Source organism: Myotis daubentonii, chromosome 13, assembly GCF_963259705.1.
Source record: "Myotis daubentonii chromosome 13, mMyoDau2.1, whole genome shotgun sequence".
Classification (NCBI taxonomy): domain Eukaryota; kingdom Metazoa; phylum Chordata; class Mammalia; order Chiroptera; family Vespertilionidae; genus Myotis; species Myotis daubentonii.
Genome location: NC_081852.1, coordinates 29931614 through 29950520, shown reverse-complemented (window position 1 = coordinate 29950520; position 18907 = coordinate 29931614). Strand labels below are relative to the sequence as shown.

Genomic DNA, 18907 nt, shown 5'->3' with positions numbered 1-18907 from the left:
TATTTGCCAAGTTGTACATCCTGGCATAGGCTGCATCTGCCTCGAGCGGAGGGGCACCTTATACAATTCACCCAAACGCATGAGGCCCTCACTAAGTCCTGTCCCTCAGGTCCCTATGCCCAAGTGGGAGAGGCATCTATTCCTCATTTGTCCAAAGATGCTCCATGGTGGTCCTCCAGAAAGAAATCCCCTGCTTGAATGTGAAAAAGTTCAGGTAAATGCTTTATGTAGGGAAGGTGGAGAGAAGAGGGTGCAGCACAGGATACTGCTTTGGAAGGGTAGTAAGATGAGAGTCAAGGTCAAAGCAAGGTCAAAACTTCCTACCTACTAGGTTACTAGCAGGAAGCATTAGGGGAGATGCTATGAGGAAGAAGAGGAATACTGGAAACAGAGAGAGAGAGAGTTGCCAAAGGAAAATTTCATAAAACTCTACAATTGCCACCACCACCACTAAACATGTCCTGGGCACCTACCTGCCCCAGGCTGTAAGTACTGCCCCTACCGTACCTTTTTAATCATCACAACCATCCTATGAATTGCACGATCACTAGTCTCCTTTGCTATGTGGGGAAATAAGAAAAGGAAACCTGGCACAGAATCCTTAACCTACCCCATGTTACACAGTTAGTAATTGGTAAACCAAGGTCCAAACACAGGCAGAGCGGCTGAGGAAGTCAGGCTCCTAACCATGATACATGCTGCCTCCTTAACAAATTGATAACCAAAAATCCTCAATTTCAGTTGATGGGTAGAACCACTCCTTTGACACAATGCTTGGTTTGGAATAACAACACTCGTAAGTGTGAGTTTTTCTATAATCCAAGGTACAGTATAACTTCTCTTAACTCTTCCACTTAACTGATTAAGTGGATTCACCAATATCCTCTAGACCAGTGGTTCTCAACCTTGTCTGCACATTAGAATCACCTGGGAATCTTTTTAAAATCCTGATTTCTGGGCCTCATCCTCTGGAAATTCTGTTTCTTTGTTATGGGGTGGGGCCACAACATTAGTAACAAAGAAACAGAATTTCCGGAGGATGAGGCCCAGAAATCAGGATTTTAAAAAGATTCCCAGGTAATTCTAATGTGCAGCCAAGGTTGAGAACCACTGCTCTAGATCAAGGGTCAGAAAACTACAATCCAGCGGCTAAATCCAGCTGCCACCTGTTTGTCAATAAAGTTTTATTGGGACCCGGACATGCCCATTTGCTTATGCACTGTCTGCGGCTGCTTTTGCTCCAAAGGCAGAGTTGAGCTTCTGTGATAGCAATGCTGCACCCCTCAAAGCCTAAAATATTTACTCTTAGATCCTTACAGATAGTTTGCTGACCTTTGTTTCTAGATCCTCTACAACATCCACTAACTGGTGCCACAGAACACTGGACCCTTGAGGTTTGCGGTCTGCTGCTTAGAATGCCACAACCTTCGCCTCCACCTGCAGACTTCATGCTTACCCAGACCTAGTTCGGTTCATTCTCACAGTGGTATGCTTGCACTAATTATTCTCCTAATTTGTACTACTTGTGCACTAATTACTTTAATTATACAATAAATAATGTGTTCACAGGTAAAACATGAGCATGTCAGGAAAGGCTGTATTTCCCCCTAAGAATACTGAGTTGAAAGCTTTGGAAAGCCTAGATAGATGTTGATAAAAAGCAATTATGATTTAATTAGATATGGGTGAGACAGCTGAACACACCGAGAGAAAATTACCAACGGTTATAAATATTCTGCACTCCCACTGCTTCACGGATATCTATTTCCTCTCCACCCCAAACTAGGAACTACAGATCACAGAAATAAATCGCAAATAAATACACATGCATGTCTTGTATGTTGAAAGGAAATGATTAAGGCATTGATGTGTTTACTGACAATTCCTGACCTGAACTGCCATTTTGAAGAACCAGACCAACTATACATCCTGAATACTGACAGGAAAGTGGGTTTCCTCTGGGGGCTGGACACCAGGCCAGGACGAAGCATTCAAATTTAACCCTGGAGTTCCTTTTTTCATGCAAAGGCAGATCCCTGAAGCAACTCTGACCTTCGTCCCAGGGTTTATGGTTTCACAACTTGTAGAGAAAAAGTTAAAACTTCCTTTTTCCTTTGTGGCTGTGACAGCTGGCCTGCGAGTCAACCAGATGAGCTCAGTGATGCTTCCAAACTGCTTATCCTAGAAGCCTGTGCATAAGCCCCTCTCGACAGAGTGTGAAGAACTCTGGACCGAGTCTAGGTTTGTTTCTTAATCTGTTCAGGACCAACCATGTGCCAAGGACACCAAGTTCCTTCTGGCACACTGTGCCTGTTCTATTTAATCCCGTTAAGTAGCTGAATGGACAACTGTACAGGGAAGGGATGTTTTTACAATGTCACTTGGGTAGAGATTTTTTCCAGCGGAGGTTGCTCACTACGTTAAAGAAGTATTCTTGGAAGATGGCATGCATATATTTAAAGGGTTTATTCAAATCAAGACTTTCCCCATCAATAGCAAATGCTTCCAGGAATCGCACTGACCTTTGCTTTAGCTTCTACCTGAGCTCCGTCTTGCACCAGATGTCGCACGACTGCGGCCTGGCCGGACCGAGCTGCCATGTGCAGCGCTGTCTCTCCTCTCTGGGGAAGAAGAGTCGGAACAAAGTTACTGCAGCTTTGAAGAGCGGCATGCTTCACCTGCATGAAGCTGATGATGTCGGCTTCATATTTTATAAATAAAAAAAGTCCCAAGCACTTCCTTAGTGAAGGCTAGGAGAGACAGGAGATGAAAGGCACAAGGATTTCAGAGGAACCTGATCCAGGAAGGGAGGACTTTGGTATAAGCCGAGGGGCCTAGTCATCACAGTGTCAGAAGTGCTGCCCAGGAACCTTCAAGGTGGCCTCCTTGAGGGTGGAAAGGTGAATGCTCACAGGGGGAGAGGAGGGTACATGAGTGGAGAGGGCAGGTGGGGAGAGCTCAGAAGAGCCGGGGGCCTGCCCAAAGGTGGCGGCCACTACGTGAGGTCTGCAGGCAGCTGTGGGGCTGTGCAGGGAGCCACGCCTTCCTATTCAAAAAGAGGGGCAGCCTGGCTATTTGTGTGCACTTCCATGTTGACCCCAAAACCAGACTGGAAAACAAAACAGAAACCAACGTGCTGCATGGGCAACACAGACGCACATGAGGGCCCGAGTGGGCTTGCTGGCTGCGTGTGCATTCTCTGCTTCACCTCATCAGATCAGCCTCCTAGCCTTCGGGCATTAACCCAAGGGGCCAGTTTCTTTGCCACTAAGTCCCGCCCCCCTCCCCCCCCCACACACACCACCTATCTCTCCATTTCTCCATTTCATTACGGAGACTTTAATTCGGATTATTCATTTATGTAACAACAAAAAATGAAAACAGTATAGAAGACATGGATAGATAGAAACAAAGTAATAATAAAATATATTCTCTCCCATAAGTGATATATAACAAAGACATATTTCACTCGAAACTTGCTAATGTGTTCACTGGAAAGATCTTGAGGATGTAGTTGCCATATAACCCAGTATATGGTAAAACCTCCCCACGGTGTTAGTGCCAGGAAAGCCTGTATTTCACTGAGAAGCGGGTCTGTTTCGGTGCTGATTCTGGTTGCTAGTAGAGACCCTTGTTGGTGGCACACCCTCAGGATGGGTGTACAGGAAACTTCTGGTTTGCTGTTTCTGAGACAGAATGTTGCTGGTTTTATTTTTACTCCTTTGGCACTCATGGGTCCAACTAGCATTGTTATGCTTGTGGTCTGGTGTGTTAATACTACTGTGATGCCAATTAATTTACTTATAACAACAACAACAACAAAAAAGTAGGTAAGAGCAACCTTTGCCAGTGTAGTAAATACTCACAACTGGCCGCTCTCTGAGAAAAGGATACTCACCACGTTGGTGGTATTTGGAGAGGCTCCATGATGCATTAGCTGTGATACGATATTTACATGCCCCATGAAGGCAGCAACATGGATTGGGGTAAGGCCCGACTGGGGGAAGAAGAGGGAAATGTTGGTTTGTAGTCTTATCATAAAAAGGGTTTCTCTGCCTGCCTGCCCAACCGCCGCCTACCATCCACCCATCCACCCATCCACCCATCCACCCACTCAGCCAAACTGGCTGGGCTAGACCTTCATTTTTAAGTTTGCTTCAAAGCCGACATACAGCACAACTCATAACACTTCTGCCTTTTACATGAAATGATTACATTTTTAATTTTTCAGAATATAATTCCACTTACAACATGAACATCCTAATTTGGTAAAAATATTTAAAATGGCTAGAAAAAGCTTTTTTTTTTTTTTTTTTTTAAGGAGAGAGAAGGAGATAGCAAATGTCCATAGAAATCTGAATAACGTAAAAAAAAAAGAAGGTAAAAGAAATTCTCTAGGGTAAAAGTTAGGTAAAAGAAAGAAGGGGAAGAATTCTGGTTGCACCGATTTCAACTAGTGGGAACTGAGGAAAAACGGGAAAAGACTTGTTATAACATGGAGCCCTTTTTCCGTCAGCAGAGGGAGTCATCAAAATGTGTGCAAGGTAAAGCCCTCATGTGGGTCTGGGCTGGTGTTCAGAGCTCATGGGGAGCACAGGGCTGGCACTGGGACCGTCTCCTCACCAGCTGACATCTCTGGGCATTTATTCAAACATCAGTCAAAACTCCACTTCTACTCCAGAGTACATTCTAATCTTTAAAAGGGGTTTCCATGCACTGAGAATAAACTTACTACTTTATAATTGAAAAACAGGGTGTCTACCATGAAGCCATAAGACTGATAAAAGTGTAAATCAGTATTAATATTTTCGTCCATGTGATTTTTAAAACATTTTGAGTGTTACAAATCCAGACAGGACGTGCTAGTAAAATGTTGACTCTTATTTCAAATCCTCTCTGGCCTTCAAGAAGGACTCCCACGCACTCGCATACATTTCTTATATTACTTGTGAAAGATCATGGAGCCTAACACAAAGTCATCCTGCTAAAATGAGCAAATCAGCATTAACAGTCACAGTTCTTTGATTGTTAACTATATGAATATCACACATTGAGGTGATATAATTAAGGCAAATACTATAATGGCCACTAGACTAGATCAGAGAATGAGGTAATGTGAGAATCACTGGACTAGATCTCAGCTTTTAGGTTGGCCTCAAATCTCATTGTCTTTATGATGCAATCAACAAGCCTTTCTGAATGATCTCCTATGGGCCAGGCCTTGTGGGCAGAGAAACACCAGCAAGACTCACACCTGTCCAGAAGGAGCCTGCAGGCTCTAGGGGGCAGGGGGCTGGCTGGGTCATAAGTAAAGCAGCTGAGTCAGTGCTTTGGTGGAAGTACACACAGCAGTAGTGTGGTCCTGGGGAGAGGTCCTGGACCAGGTCAGGGGGTGAGGGGAGGTTTCCTGGAGGTGGCCTAGATCTGGTCCTGGAGGATGTGTGGGATTAGCCTGGGGAAGTGAGTGTGTGACACACGGAGGGAGCAGAGAGGTATGAATGAAGGGGTGTCCAGTCTAGGGCAGTGTTGAGGGCTAGAATCCACAGAGACCTCGTGCTAGGATGGGGTGGGGGGTGGGAGGAGTCTGGAGAGTAGATGCCAGGCCGGCTTGGCTGTGTTGAAGGCTTAGCCCTTATCCTGATGGGCCTTTTTTTCTGAGTTCTGTGTTGGTTTGTACAAAAGAAATCTAGAGCTAGTCCTTCACTCTGTTGCATTAACTCTGAGTTTTTATAGAGAGTAATCCACACTTTTCAAACACACAGAGGCTGTATTATGCAGGGTTTCTCAGCTCACTGGCACATTGGCATTTTGAGCCAGATAATTCCTTGCGGTGGGAGTCTGGCCTGTACACTGTCAACTGTTTAGTAGCATCTCTGGCCTCCGTCCACTAGATGCCAGTAGCACCATCCAGCTGAGACACTAAAAACAACCTGCAGACATTGCAAATGTCCCTTGTGGGCAAAAGCGCCCCCTCTGAGAAGCACTGCGTTATAGGATTTCATATAAATGATGCTTTCAGGGACGGAGTCCCACCCCCGGAGCGCGAAGCCTGTTTGGGGTTGTGCTTCCAGTCACGGTGACGAACCTGCACTGACCCACCCACGCTCTTGTCTGCTCTCCTTGGGACTCGCAGCCCCTTGGGTGAAAGGCTCAGAGAGTAGACTGTGGCAATCACACGGAGCAAAACTCGCTGGTCATCGGGGCTGACACTGGGACTCCGGCTGCTATCCTTTCAGTACCGGGGGACCCAGCAGTCCTAGTCCTCTCACCTCGGTTACAGCTTGGATGGATGCACCGTGTTTCAGAAGGAGTTCCATGACTTTAATCCGATTCTTCTTGCAGGCAATGTGAAGAGGGGTAAAGCCATTCTGCAAGGGACAACGACACATATCCACTTGACTACATCCCATTGAAATCCCATTCCACTGAGTGTGGTACAACATTTTTGCTACCGTGTGTTTCTGGAAAGATTTGGAAAAGAGCAGTAACGACATGGCGCTAGGCAGAATGCAGATCTTTTTCTGGAAGCACAGTAGCTTAGCTGGTCTTAGGAACCCAAGGTGCTCTGGTAATTGTGAAATTCTTTTTGGTCACCATCCCTGGGAGCTAAGGCAGAATGGTCACTCTATTCCTTTAGATGACTTCATTTTGGAATTCACTCTTCCAATATGTCCCTCCTCTCCCTCATTTCAAACACAGACTAAAAACAGCTGGCCCTGACGCCTGTCCTCAAAGCCCAAAGGTCACCAATGCCTATTCCGACTTCTCTGCTACATGGTAAGGCAACTACAAGGCCAGTTCTAGAAGGTGTTCATTCCTTCCAGCTTTAAGATCCAAGTAGGTGCTTAACTCAAGGAAGCAGAAAGTTCCACAAACCAACATTATTTGGATCGTTTGGTTTAATATTTAATCTGATAAAAGGACCTGCTTATTTAAAACAAATCACCTACCAAATCCTACTGCCTCATCCTTGAGACCATGGGCGTCTTTTAGTTGCCACAGAGAACTATCTAACATTCTGGGGTCCACTCTAAAAGCGTAGGTCAAAGTCACAGCAGGTGCTTCCCTTTACCTGGCCAGAGTCCATGCCAGGATGACTGGCGACAGCCTTTACATGTTGCGAAATCCTTCGAGTCAGAGGAAAATGACAGTGAGAGCCCACACCCTGTTTTAAGGCTTTTTTTTCTTGTATGGAAAATGAGTCATGACTGCTAATTTATTTTCCTCCCTTCCCAGAATTTAAAGATATGTTTGATACACAGGGCAGGTCAACAGCTCTCAACACGCTGCTCTGAGAAAAGCACTTAGAACGACTATGGTCACGCAGCTGCCTGGCGTCTGGAGAGCTCCCCTCTCCTCATTCTTTGCTGCCCACCCCGGATTTCAGAGCCAGACAGCAGATCCATTCAGCCAGGGCGACCACAGCCGGAAAGGAGCAGGGACCCTCCCTACAGGGCTGACTGGATGGCAGCCTTCAGCTCAAAATTATGAATTCACTCACAGGCTCTCCCTAGCATTTGGTGAGTTAGTTTTTCCTAAACGTGGGTGCTTCTTCTGAACTAAATTTAAACAGCCGACTAAATTGGGACCATTTATTTTCCTAAGACAACAAACACCATCCTGCTGAGAAAACCAAATTACCATACAGAGCTAAGGGTTAAAACAGCAAATCATTTTAGGAGTTAAGACTACAGACTAGACCAACATTGAGATTTGTGTAGATGACAGGCCATATGTCATTAACTCACATGGTTAACATAGCATTTTAGCTCATGAATTCGTAGACTTCTCATGTTTAAGATAATGTGTTTTTCTTTTTTCTCATTTTGCCTCAGAAAACACTTTTAAGTCATTGGATTATAAGGTTTCCTACAGTAAGATAAGGTTGACCACCTCAGGAATTGTATACTTGCATGGTCTTTGGGTTTCATTTGCATAAGAGAATCACTGGTGTGACCCTAAAGGGTGTTAACGACCGAACCCCACAAGCCCGTTGGTGTCAGAACTAGAAGGTTTTGTAGATTCCCCAGAAGGAGACTTGAAAAAGTTGAGGAGACGTGCACTTGGTTTGATTAGACCTTCCGTTTTTACCTCCTCAAAAGCAATCCCTTCGCATACAGAGGTAGCATGTCCTCGGCAGGACAACATCTGGACCTCTGGCCGAGCCACTCACCAGGGCTTTGGCATTGGGGTTAGCTTTCTTGTCCAAGAGAACCTTGGCGACTTTGTAATGGCCACAGTGGGCGGCCACGTGCAGGGCGGTCAGGTAGTCGTTGGTGACGTCGTCCACAGGCACGTTATGCTGGAGGAGAAGCTGGACACAGTTCAAGTGGTCCCCTTGCGTGGCCATGTGCAGAGGGGACAGTCCATTCTGGAACACACAAGAGAATCAGAGTTTATCATGTTGCCTTTTAATAAAAAAGTGTGCCAGACACATAATACAGCACAGGTATGAACAGATTAAAAACTCCAGTTTTTCATACAGAAATACCTTCTATTGCTTAAAAGGTTTTGACAACGGTTTTGAACTTTTAAAACTAGTCCTCTGAATTCTTATATCAATAGAAATCAACACATTTTCAAAGATAATCTTTTTCTGATTGAAAAAGTATGAGTTGCACTAAAATCCATTATTTATTGCATTCCCAGTGAATTGGAATTCTTAATTTTTCAGACTGAAAAAGATAAAACAAAAGCAGGAACAGGCTGGTGTCTAGTTGGCTTTCATTTTGTCCTTACGAGTTGCTAATACTTGGTATTGAATACTGTATTGATTCAGTGTATAAAAAGGCCTGCTTACAAGAACACATTTCATCTCACGTCAATGTAGAAAGGAACATTTTTTTTTCATTTCCCAGTAATCTGGCGCCCCCATGTGTCTATAATGAGGAAAGGCAAGGCAGTGACCAAGCCATTAACTGAAGCTTGCCTCAGTTAGTTTAAATCAATGGGGTTTAATGACACAGTTAATTATGTGCAATAGGAACGAGTCAGAAATGCACGTGAAGAGCTGAGAGGAGACATGAATGGGTTCACAGGTAAATAAAACCTTAAAAGATTAGAGTGGCACTTAGTATTCAGTAAGTTTCCTAATGAAGACAAAAACAAGAGATTATGTCATTCTGGAACTAACATAATATTGTACGTCAGCTGTAAGTTAAAAATAAAACAATTAAAAAGTTGTCAGTCTTTTCAAGCATGCTTCCTTTAAATGTGTAGGCAAATTGGAGGAGCCTGGGAAATTCCTAGAGAATCCAATTATCAAGAAAGGCCCTGTTAATTACTGTAACATAATTTAACATATTTTAGGGGGGCTAAAAGTGACAGCAAATTCAGTTTCCAAAAAAGTGGTCATCATAAACTTTGAAAATAATGGCATGGTAATTATGCACTGATGAACCAAGTATTACTGAATCCTCTAGGACAGTGGTCGGCAAACTGCGGCTCGCGAGCCACATGCGGCTCTTTGGCCCCTTGAGTGTGGCTCTTCCACAAAATACCAACTTATGTGCATGGGCCACGAAGTTTCAATTGCACTGTACATGTGCGCCCGCACATGGTATTTTGTGGAAGAGCCACACTCAAGGGGCCAAAGAGCCGCATGTGGCTCGCGAGCCGCAGTTTGCCGACCACTGCTCTAGGACAAGTTATTTCCCCTAATTTATCGACGAATAACATAAAACGGAAGTTCAAGGTAAGAAAAAAATGCAAGATTCCTCTGGCCACTCTCCTGGCATCATTCACTCACTGACATATATTTCAACTTCCTTGAAAGCAAGAGGTCCATGGGTTATAATTTCCCCATACTGGCCAGCAGAGAGCCTTGCACGTATAGAAAGAGCTCCATAAATATTTATGTAAATTTAAAGGCTTCATACAATGTCAGTCAGGCAGGATATTTCTATCTAAAAAATTCCCTGCAAACATTTTGAACCAAAGTAGAAACTAAGGTGCAAAAAAGGATGGGGACATTTCTCATTTGCGATACTACCATCCCCAACCGAGCATATGCACTCTTTTATTTCCTGTCAAAACATTCCTTTGCTTTAGGTTTTGATATAGTCTTTGAGGAACACATGCAGTAAACAAAATAACAAAATCTGAGAGAACTAGTGACTTAGGGAGAGCAGAAAAGGAAAGCAGCGTCAGTAAACGAGGGAAGTTCTCTAAGGATACACAAGCTAATGACACACAAGCGGGTAGCATAGGTCACTGGGGAAAGATAAGAAGAAAGTAAAGGTCATTTGCCTTGTGGAGAGGGGTCTTATTACACATGGCACCTTCGTCAAGCTGAAAATACGGATCCACTGTGATGGGTTTTCTTAGCTCAGAAAGATGAGTCTTGAAGAATTAGACAGACGGTCTTACAGTTAGGAATGCATTTATTCACTTCATAGTCATTCAACAAATATTTACCGAAGGGCTGCCATATATGTTAGGCACCTGTTTATGTGCTTGGGGTACCACACTTAATTAATCAAAGTTCTTGCTTTCTTTTTAATTGAGAGAGAGAGAGAGAGAGAACACACAAATAAACCAATGATGAAGAAGAAGGGCGCTGAAAAGAAATTTGAGTTGAAAAACATGTGGAGACTGCAGTGATCTGGGACAGGCTGAGGGAATTCAGTCTAAGAGAACAGGAAATGAGAACAAACTTGGTGTATTTTAGGAAGCGAAATGAGGCTAAGGATAGTTGTCTGGAAGATGGTAGGGAGCCCAGCGAGAGGAGATGAGGCAGAAAAGTGGTCAAGTTCTAGTAAGAATTTATTTTCAGGACACGGGAAGCTTGCAGGTAAATGTGATAGATTAGACATATGTGTTTATCCATCTTTTCCCAAATGCTCACTAAAAAGCATTAAAGGAATTTGAAAGGCAAAATCCATAAGGGAATGTACATGTGTATGCGCGCACACCCACAAAGCCACATATACACATAGGAAAGGAAACACAAATAGATGGGCACTGTCTATACATTTTGGAATATGAAAAGAGGACGCAAGTGTGTACCTTACCCAGCAGAAGAAAGAAGGCTGAAACCTAAGTGTCCATGGAGGGGTAAAATCAGTGGTGTGCTGATAAAGGTTTAACAGCAGCTCTTTGAAAAAGAAGGCCCTGATTCGTAGTATCTGCCAATCCCATGATGTCAAGACCTCAGTGACCAATTTCAAGCGATCAACATCAAATTACTGGAGGTGGAGCTGGGACGAGATGTGCATACACAATAGGCTCAATGACCTGGCTCCAGCATGCCACTGGGTGTAATAAAGACAATGGATTTGCCTCTCTGATGCCCCAAAGGCAGGGGACGTGGATACACAGTACTCTCAAAAGATAAAGATGAGGCTTAATGCTGAGAAAGTAGGACTGGTTCCCCTGTGTACAGAGCTGTCAGGTCTCCAGGCCCTTCCAACCCAGCAAAGCCAGATGCCTGCCCCCATGCAAGAAGCCAGAAGTTTAGTCTCTGGAGAAAGTAAGCCAGAAAGACTCTGGATGCAGAGGCCCAGGCAGAGCAGAGAGCAGTGGTGAGGCTCTGGACTGAGACCAGGTGCTCACAGTACAGGTGTTGCCCGGTGTCTATAGTCAGACTGCCTGCTTCCAACTCTTGTTCTGCCACTAGCTGAGATGTCGTGAGGAAGCTACTTTATTTCTTTGGGTCTCAGTTTTCTAATCTATAAAAAGGATATAATAGTAATATTAGGATCTTATAGAGCTATTGGGAGGAGATATTATATAAAGTGCTTAGAAGCTGGTATGCAGTAATCACTCTATGAGTTATCATTGTTACGATTAAAGTATGCATACAGGACAGGGACACTGACAGCCCCTTTTCCTTTTCCTTACTGTAAGCCAACTATTTTCAACTGGTGTGCAGCATGAATTTTTAAAACATGCAATACCTGTCTATTTAGCCAGGGGCACTGACCTCTTCCCCCATATACTGTCAAACAAAGACATGAGAACAGTCAACACAACAATAGCCGTCCAGTGTGAATGGATCAAAATTATACCTTTTTTTTTTTTTTGTCCGATAGGCAAACAATATATTTTGGGTGTGCCACAGAATTTTAGTAATTGGTGTATGTGTGCCATGAGATGAAAACATTTGAAAACCGCTGCTGTAAATTACTCACCCAGTGTACATATCAAAGGTTGGAGAATTCAGTCTCACAAAAACCGGAACTTCCCAGAGAAAAGAACACCTTATCCTGACCTTAGAGGACCCTCCAACCTGCCACCACCTAACGCACCTGAGTGGGAAACCCCCAACATGAAAGAGTGAGCCAAAGCCAACAGAGAGAAAATAAGACACCTGAGGAATTACGGACATATGAGAGGGAGCAGAATTACACTAAAGAGAAGGTACCTTAAATGGCCTCAGAAGGTGACATAAAATATTATTTCCATAAAACAAGAGCTGGATGCTTCAAGAAAAGAAGCACAGAAGAAAAAATAAGGAGATTTCTCCAAAAAAAACCCCCACAAAACCCATCAATAGATAATGAAATGAACAACAGGAGAAGAAAGATGATAGAATGATTTTATTTGATAAAATAAAAATTAGTTTTAAAGAGAAAAATGGGAATTATTCAGGTTTTTAGGCACAAGGTTGATATGACTTGGTTGGACAGTTCATATGGCCACTCTGACTGCAAAATGGAAACTGGATTGTAGAGAAGAAAGGAGGGAAATGGGGAACCAGCAAAGAAGCTATTACAACGGTTCAGCGAGAGATGCTATGACTCAGAAGACGGCGGTGGGTGTAAAGACAGATAGATACGGACCATATGCAAGGAAAAGGAACAGGTAGGTAGTTTAGGTGAAAGCACCCAAGAGACCCAGATGTCAGCACTACAATAAGAAATTATGGCTGTTTACTTCTGTAGGATGATACCTCCAGAGCTTGCCAATCTAAACTCTGCATTTCAAATGAGTGATGGAATTGTTGAGACCACCTCCACCCTGTCTATCTTCACTAGAGTAGGAAACACTGATTAGGGTGCAAACAGGAGTTACATGTAATTTTTTTGTTTTGGTAATGTTGGGAGATTAAGGCTCTTTATAAAGCTCCATAGAGCTTCCAAAATCATTGATTAATAAGAATACTGGTGACTATGAGGTAGTTCCAGAATTTATTTACAAATATTCCCTTTTTTGAAATACAGTCAAATGGTTTTACCATTAAAAAATCTAGAAGACACTTAGTAAAACAGTTTTGTTTCCAGGCAATCCACGTGTGTTCTTTTCAGACATGTGAACTTTCCCTGTGGCACCAAGCCAGGTGCCATCTTTCCAAAGTTTCCACTCTAGCAGTCAGATGGCATCCCTGGCCTCGTTACTAGTCTGTGAACATTCACGAAATAAACCAAGAGGCTGATGAAAGAGAGTCTGTAGCTAGACTTTAGAGAATCTAAACCTTATAGTCTTTCCTCCTCCAACAAGCAATCACGGAGTAGAGTCAAGCACTAAGTGCTCCTGATAAAAAGAAAACAAAAACTACACATGCAGAAATGGCTTTGTGGTAGAACGTCTTCTTACCAAAGGCTTCATAAGCCCAAACTGATTTTGAGGTTCTCCAGAGATTTGGTGAACACAGCCACTCTAATTGCTTAAATGGAAACGATGGCATTTTCTGCATAACTCAAAAGGCTGCATGGAATAACCAGGAAAGGGATTCAAAGCTAAGCATAGTCGAATGGCCCGAAACCTAGGAAGAAATTACCTTGGTTTTTGAAAGAATGGGGGCAGCTCGATCGAGCAGCATTTCCACCACCTGCTCATGGCCGCTCCTGGCTCCACAGTGCAGCGGCGTCAGACCGTCCTAGTGAACAAAAGGCAGTGTCTCCAGTTAGATTCAATGGGGATTGTACAAATGCAGACTGTCCCTTCCAGACCCAGCGCAGCATCCAACATGCTGTGGACCAGTGGGCTTCCAACCTTTACTCACACACCTAACACAATCATTTCCTGTTTTATAAGAGCTAAGCTTTTCCCTAGGTTTAAGTGGTCACAAAGTGTGTAATTTCTCACATATTAGGATACTAACTTTTAAAATACAACTGTCCCACTATTCTTGACTATCCAATGGAATCTAAATAGTACATGTAAATTGATATCCGCCACTTAAAAATACACAAATAAACGTTGAAAATAGAAATTTGTAATAGAAATTTTACATTGGAGATTTTTCCACTTGCATTTTTATTTCTATACCACTTCCCCCACATAATTTTATCTTAATGTAATACAATTTTATGCTTGAGTGTTTTTTATTGATCACCATATCATATTTCCCTGCCACAAAAATATAAATTTTAAATTTTAAAAAAGGTTTATAGACCTCCCGAGAACATAAGCTTTAATTATCCAAAATAAATCTCCTGGTTGAAATGATCATTATAATTATTCAAAAACAATTGATCAAAACATCAAAAACACATTACAGATTTTATGATTATTAAACGAGGGTAACAATTTCTTAAAATGTCCTCTCTTGATGAGACATTTTTTCACAACTAATTCACAATCTGTCAGTGCATATTACTTATTGCTAAAATAGTTTAGCGTCAATACTATCCCAATTTTTGCTTTTATAAATGTTAGTGCTGAGAAATCTTGTCTGCGTAAATAAGTAAATGAACTTTTGTTAGAACATTGCCACAAATTCTCTGAACTCCTTCTGAATCGCATGCCAAAATCACTTAATAATCTTTCACCAAAACTTTTTAATGATACATCATTAGACAACTGCATTAGGTCCTTCATTTTTGTTTGTAGCGATAGGATTTATAATCACCCAATATGCAGAAGAATATGTTATCCAATCATTATAGTCATGTAGTTCTTAACAGGACACCAATACTTTGAATTCTTCCCTCTGTCCCCCTCACATTCCCTTCTTCAACCTCAAAGGTGTTAGCACTCTGGGTGAGAGTTATAAAGTTAGAACTTTCTATCATATGAGGAGGGAAATATTGTATTAAAGATTAAGTGTGAAAAGATAATTAGCAGGGAGTAAAAGGAAGTGGAAAGTCATTCACTTAAAACTATCTAAGTGGCCCTAAACCCTATGGAGAATTTTTCACAGCCCAGCTTATATATTCCCCAACTTGAAGATTCCTGTGGTTGATGACACCTACTGCAAGGAAAGTCGCATTTTCTAAAATACATCAAAATGAGATTCAATGTATTTAAACCACTTTCGAGATTGTGCGAGCAGTTCTTGAAAGTAAGCCTAATTATCCTAATGTATAATCAATCCTTTTTCTAAACTACTAGCTAAATCTCAGAATTAAAATTCCTTAGATCCTGAAATGTGAATCACCAACAGCACACGGCCTGATATGAACATTCTTTGAGCATGTTTAAATACTCTGCCTTTATGCTGAGTTAAAACAATTGCTCTTGTACGCCAAAGTAAAGCAATATAACCATCTTTCAAATGGAAACAGCATTTTCCTAATAAAATAAAATTTGAGAACAAATAAAAAACACCAAGAAGTCCAGATGTCTTCCCAGTAATGTAAACCTGAATATATTTGAAGGAGAAATAACAATAATCATATGTAACTTCCAACACACAAAAATATTTCACATTCTCTCAATGTGATTATCTTTTATGAACTTAAAGTTCAAATTTGTTTCTTTCATTTTTCTCATAAGTAGACCCTATGATGTGACAGAGTATGTGCAGACATTTTCAAATTATGATCGCACAGAAAAAATAACAATTTTAGCCCAACTCATTTATCATTGAAAACAATCTTCCCCAAAGCAAAATACTCCATTTGGCATTCAAAGTATTTGGCAATCTCAGAGCAAAATCTATCCCAACTCCTTAGTCCTTTGACATATACTGTTCCTTACAGACACATTTTGACTGATTTCACCTTTTAAAAACATTTTAATTATGGAAAATTTCAAACATATTTCAGAGTACAGTAGACCGAACAATGTAATGAGCTTTTAGGTGTCTGGTTCTCTGTGTCAACAATCGCTGCCTAATGATCAATTCTGATTTATATCCTGATCTCTTCTTTCTTGTATTACTTTTGAAGCAAACACAAGTCATGGAATCATTTCATCCTCACAATCACCCCTGTATGGAAGGCATAATTTTCATTTTATAAATGAACACTCTAGTTTTCAAAGGGGTTAAATTATTCACCCTAGCCCTAGCTGGTTCGGCCCAGTGGACAGAGCTTTGGACCAAAGGGTCCCGAGTTTAATTCTGGTCAAGGGCACGTACCCTGGTTGCAGGCTCCTCCTCAAGGCTGAAGCCTGGTCAGGGCTCCTGCAGGAGGCAACCAATCGATGTGTCTCTCTCACTTTGATGTTTCTCTGTCTTTCCCTCTCTCTTCCACTCTCCCTACAAATCAATGGAAAAAATATCCTGAGGTGAGGATTAACAACAACAACAAAATATCCATCCAAGGTCACACAATTCAGAACTAGGCCACTGGTGACTGAGGGACAGTCCAAGGATGTCTTGGGAAGAGTTTTAAGACAAAGATGCTCCCTCTACTCAAATGTGTAGCTGCTCTTAGCCTTCCTTTACCTACATTCTGAAGCTGCTGCCTTTGATCTTTGGTTTTTACTTATTAAAAACTTACAGGATCTAGAGACTCAGTTAGGAAAAGTGACCTTTTTCATCGGTACAGGAGCTGTGAAGTGCTATGGTCTTAGCCGTTGTTACTTTTATCACCTTGTTCCCATGATAAATTGGCTAGCTCTCCAAGAGAAGTTCCTAGCTGAACTGCAAAGAGCCACCTGAAGTACAGCTCTTTCAACTGCAGCTTTAACTGCAGTATTTTTAACAGCGATCACAAGTGACTGACGCCTCTGGATCTTGTGCAAAATGGCCTCTGGCACTTTTCAAAGGTGCATGGCTCTTCAAATGGCCAGAACCTGGGCAGGAAAGAGGCCTCATCAGGAAGCTGTACGAGATGTCACGACTGCCTGACTCATAGGCAGTGCCGGCCTGGCTGTAGGACCTTCATGGGTCAGTGGAAAACTGGTATCTAGAGTTCATGTAAGATCTTTAATTAGCATCACTGTTTTCAGAGTCACGAAGATGGAGACAAGACCAGCTGATCCACAGTGAGGCTGAAAAGTACCTGCCATTTAGTGATTCACACTTAATTCAGTTAAAAAAAAAAAGAGGAAAATTAGCAGGCACTGACTGTACTTAATACCTATTTTGGGGCATAACGAATATTTGAATTTCGAATTAATTTTTTACTTTGAAGTAGGTGTGGCTTATTCACTTTCCTGACACACTGTTCTGATTATGATTCTGTGTGTTCTAAAGATCTTCAGTAACTATCACTCAGTGCCTCAGCCAAGTCTACATCCCTCAGCTTAGCAATCAGTTTTCTTTTAATATATTTTAATTGATTTTTTACAGAGAAGAAGGGAGAGGGACAGAGAGTTAGAAACATCGATGAGAGAGAAACATCGATCAGCTGCCTCCTGCACACTCCCTACTGGGTATGTGCCCGCAACCAAGGTACATGCCCTTGACCAGGAATTGAACCTGGGACCCTTGAGTCGGCAGGCCGATGCTCTATCCACTGAGCCAAACCAGTCAGGGCAGCAATCAGTCTTCTTAACATCAGCCACTGCTACACTTGGCCTCCCTGTTCCCTTCGCATCGACCCTAATTAAACTCTTTTATGCAGTGTTTAGCAAAAGCTTACCATTTTCCTGTCTTTCTGCTTTGGCCACATGAACTCCTGTACCTGGAAGGTTTCTTTCTACTTTCTCCAAGATCCAAATCTTGTTAAAGTACAGTTTCTTTCAATCCTTTCCCAAAATGAGACATGACCCTTCGACCTTCAGGAATTCTCTTATTTTATCTGTCCCACTTTGGGGGAAACGGTAGCTTTTTACCTGGTATTTTAGTTATTTCTGGGCATGCTTCTGAGGACAAGGTGACTCATTTGAGGGAGATTTAAATCTCAGGAGAAGATATCATGTCATATCATAACTAAGTATCATGTCCATAAAAGCTGCTTCACAAAAGTGACTTGAGTGAATGAATACATGGAGTGAGGGAGTAAGTGAATGTTTGGTCTAGTCTTTTAAAATCCTTTTCAGGTTAGTTGGTTAAAAATTCCTTTTCTTGTTATCCTTTTTTTTTTTTTTTTTTTTAAGACTAGACTCATTTGATACTTCAGAAACAAGATTAAAATAATGTCTCCTACCTTCCAGAAAAATAAAATTCTCAATAAATAAGTGACTTGTAAATTGGGATTAGACTAAAGAATATGACTCAGTCTTTTTAGCTGTCAGAATGAAGAGAAAGCCTGGCCAGTGTGACTCAGTGGCTGAGTGTCACCTATGAATCAGGAGATAACGGTTCAATCCCCTGTCAGGGCACATGCCCGGGTTGTGGGTTCGATCCCCAATGTGGGGCTTACAGGAGGCAGCCAATCAATGACTCTCTCTCATCATTGATGTTTCTTTCTAACCCTCTGAAATCAATAAACATATATTTTTAAAAAAGAAGGAAATCTTACCTCTAAAAAAAGAATAAGAGAAATATCAGATATTTGCTGTAAATATTTTCCTCTTTTTAATTCAGCTTTAAAAAAAAAGAGCTGCTGTGAATATTGTAGTCCTTTACAACAGAGCAGTGAACTGGTTTACTTCTTTCCCTACAATTAGATAAATGCCTTACCTAATACAAAATAAGGATTGTATTACTGGCTCCCAATTCCTAGAAATTTACAGTTAATGTACAGAGTCACCTAGGATGGGTCCTGGGCCAAAGCAGTTCCCCTGCACACAACAGCATCGACCTCCAGCTCACAAACGCTTGACAAAGGCAATTCTCGGGGCTCAAGGGAGACTGCCTCAAGAAAGGCAGCATATGCCATTTGGACAGGAGAGAGAGAGAGAGAGAGAG

General features: G+C 42.0%; 1 protein-coding gene across 17 annotated transcripts in view; it reads right to left on the bottom strand.

The window, feature by feature from the left end:
• ANK3 (ankyrin 3) overlaps positions 1–18907 on the bottom strand; it is a 462225-nt gene that overhangs the window by 133413 nt on the left and 309905 nt on the right. For all 17 annotated transcript variants that reach the window (XM_059662651.1, XM_059662646.1, XM_059662649.1 and 14 more), the window contains 5 exons: positions 13721–13819; positions 8174–8371; positions 6270–6368; positions 3899–3997; positions 2523–2621 (listed from right to left, as the gene is read on the bottom strand). In XM_059662651.1, coding sequence (XP_059518634.1) covers positions 2523–2621; positions 3899–3997; positions 6270–6368; positions 8174–8371; positions 13721–13819 — 594 coding nt within the window. The remainder of the gene's footprint in view (positions 1–2522; positions 2622–3898; positions 3998–6269; positions 6369–8173; positions 8372–13720; positions 13820–18907) is intronic.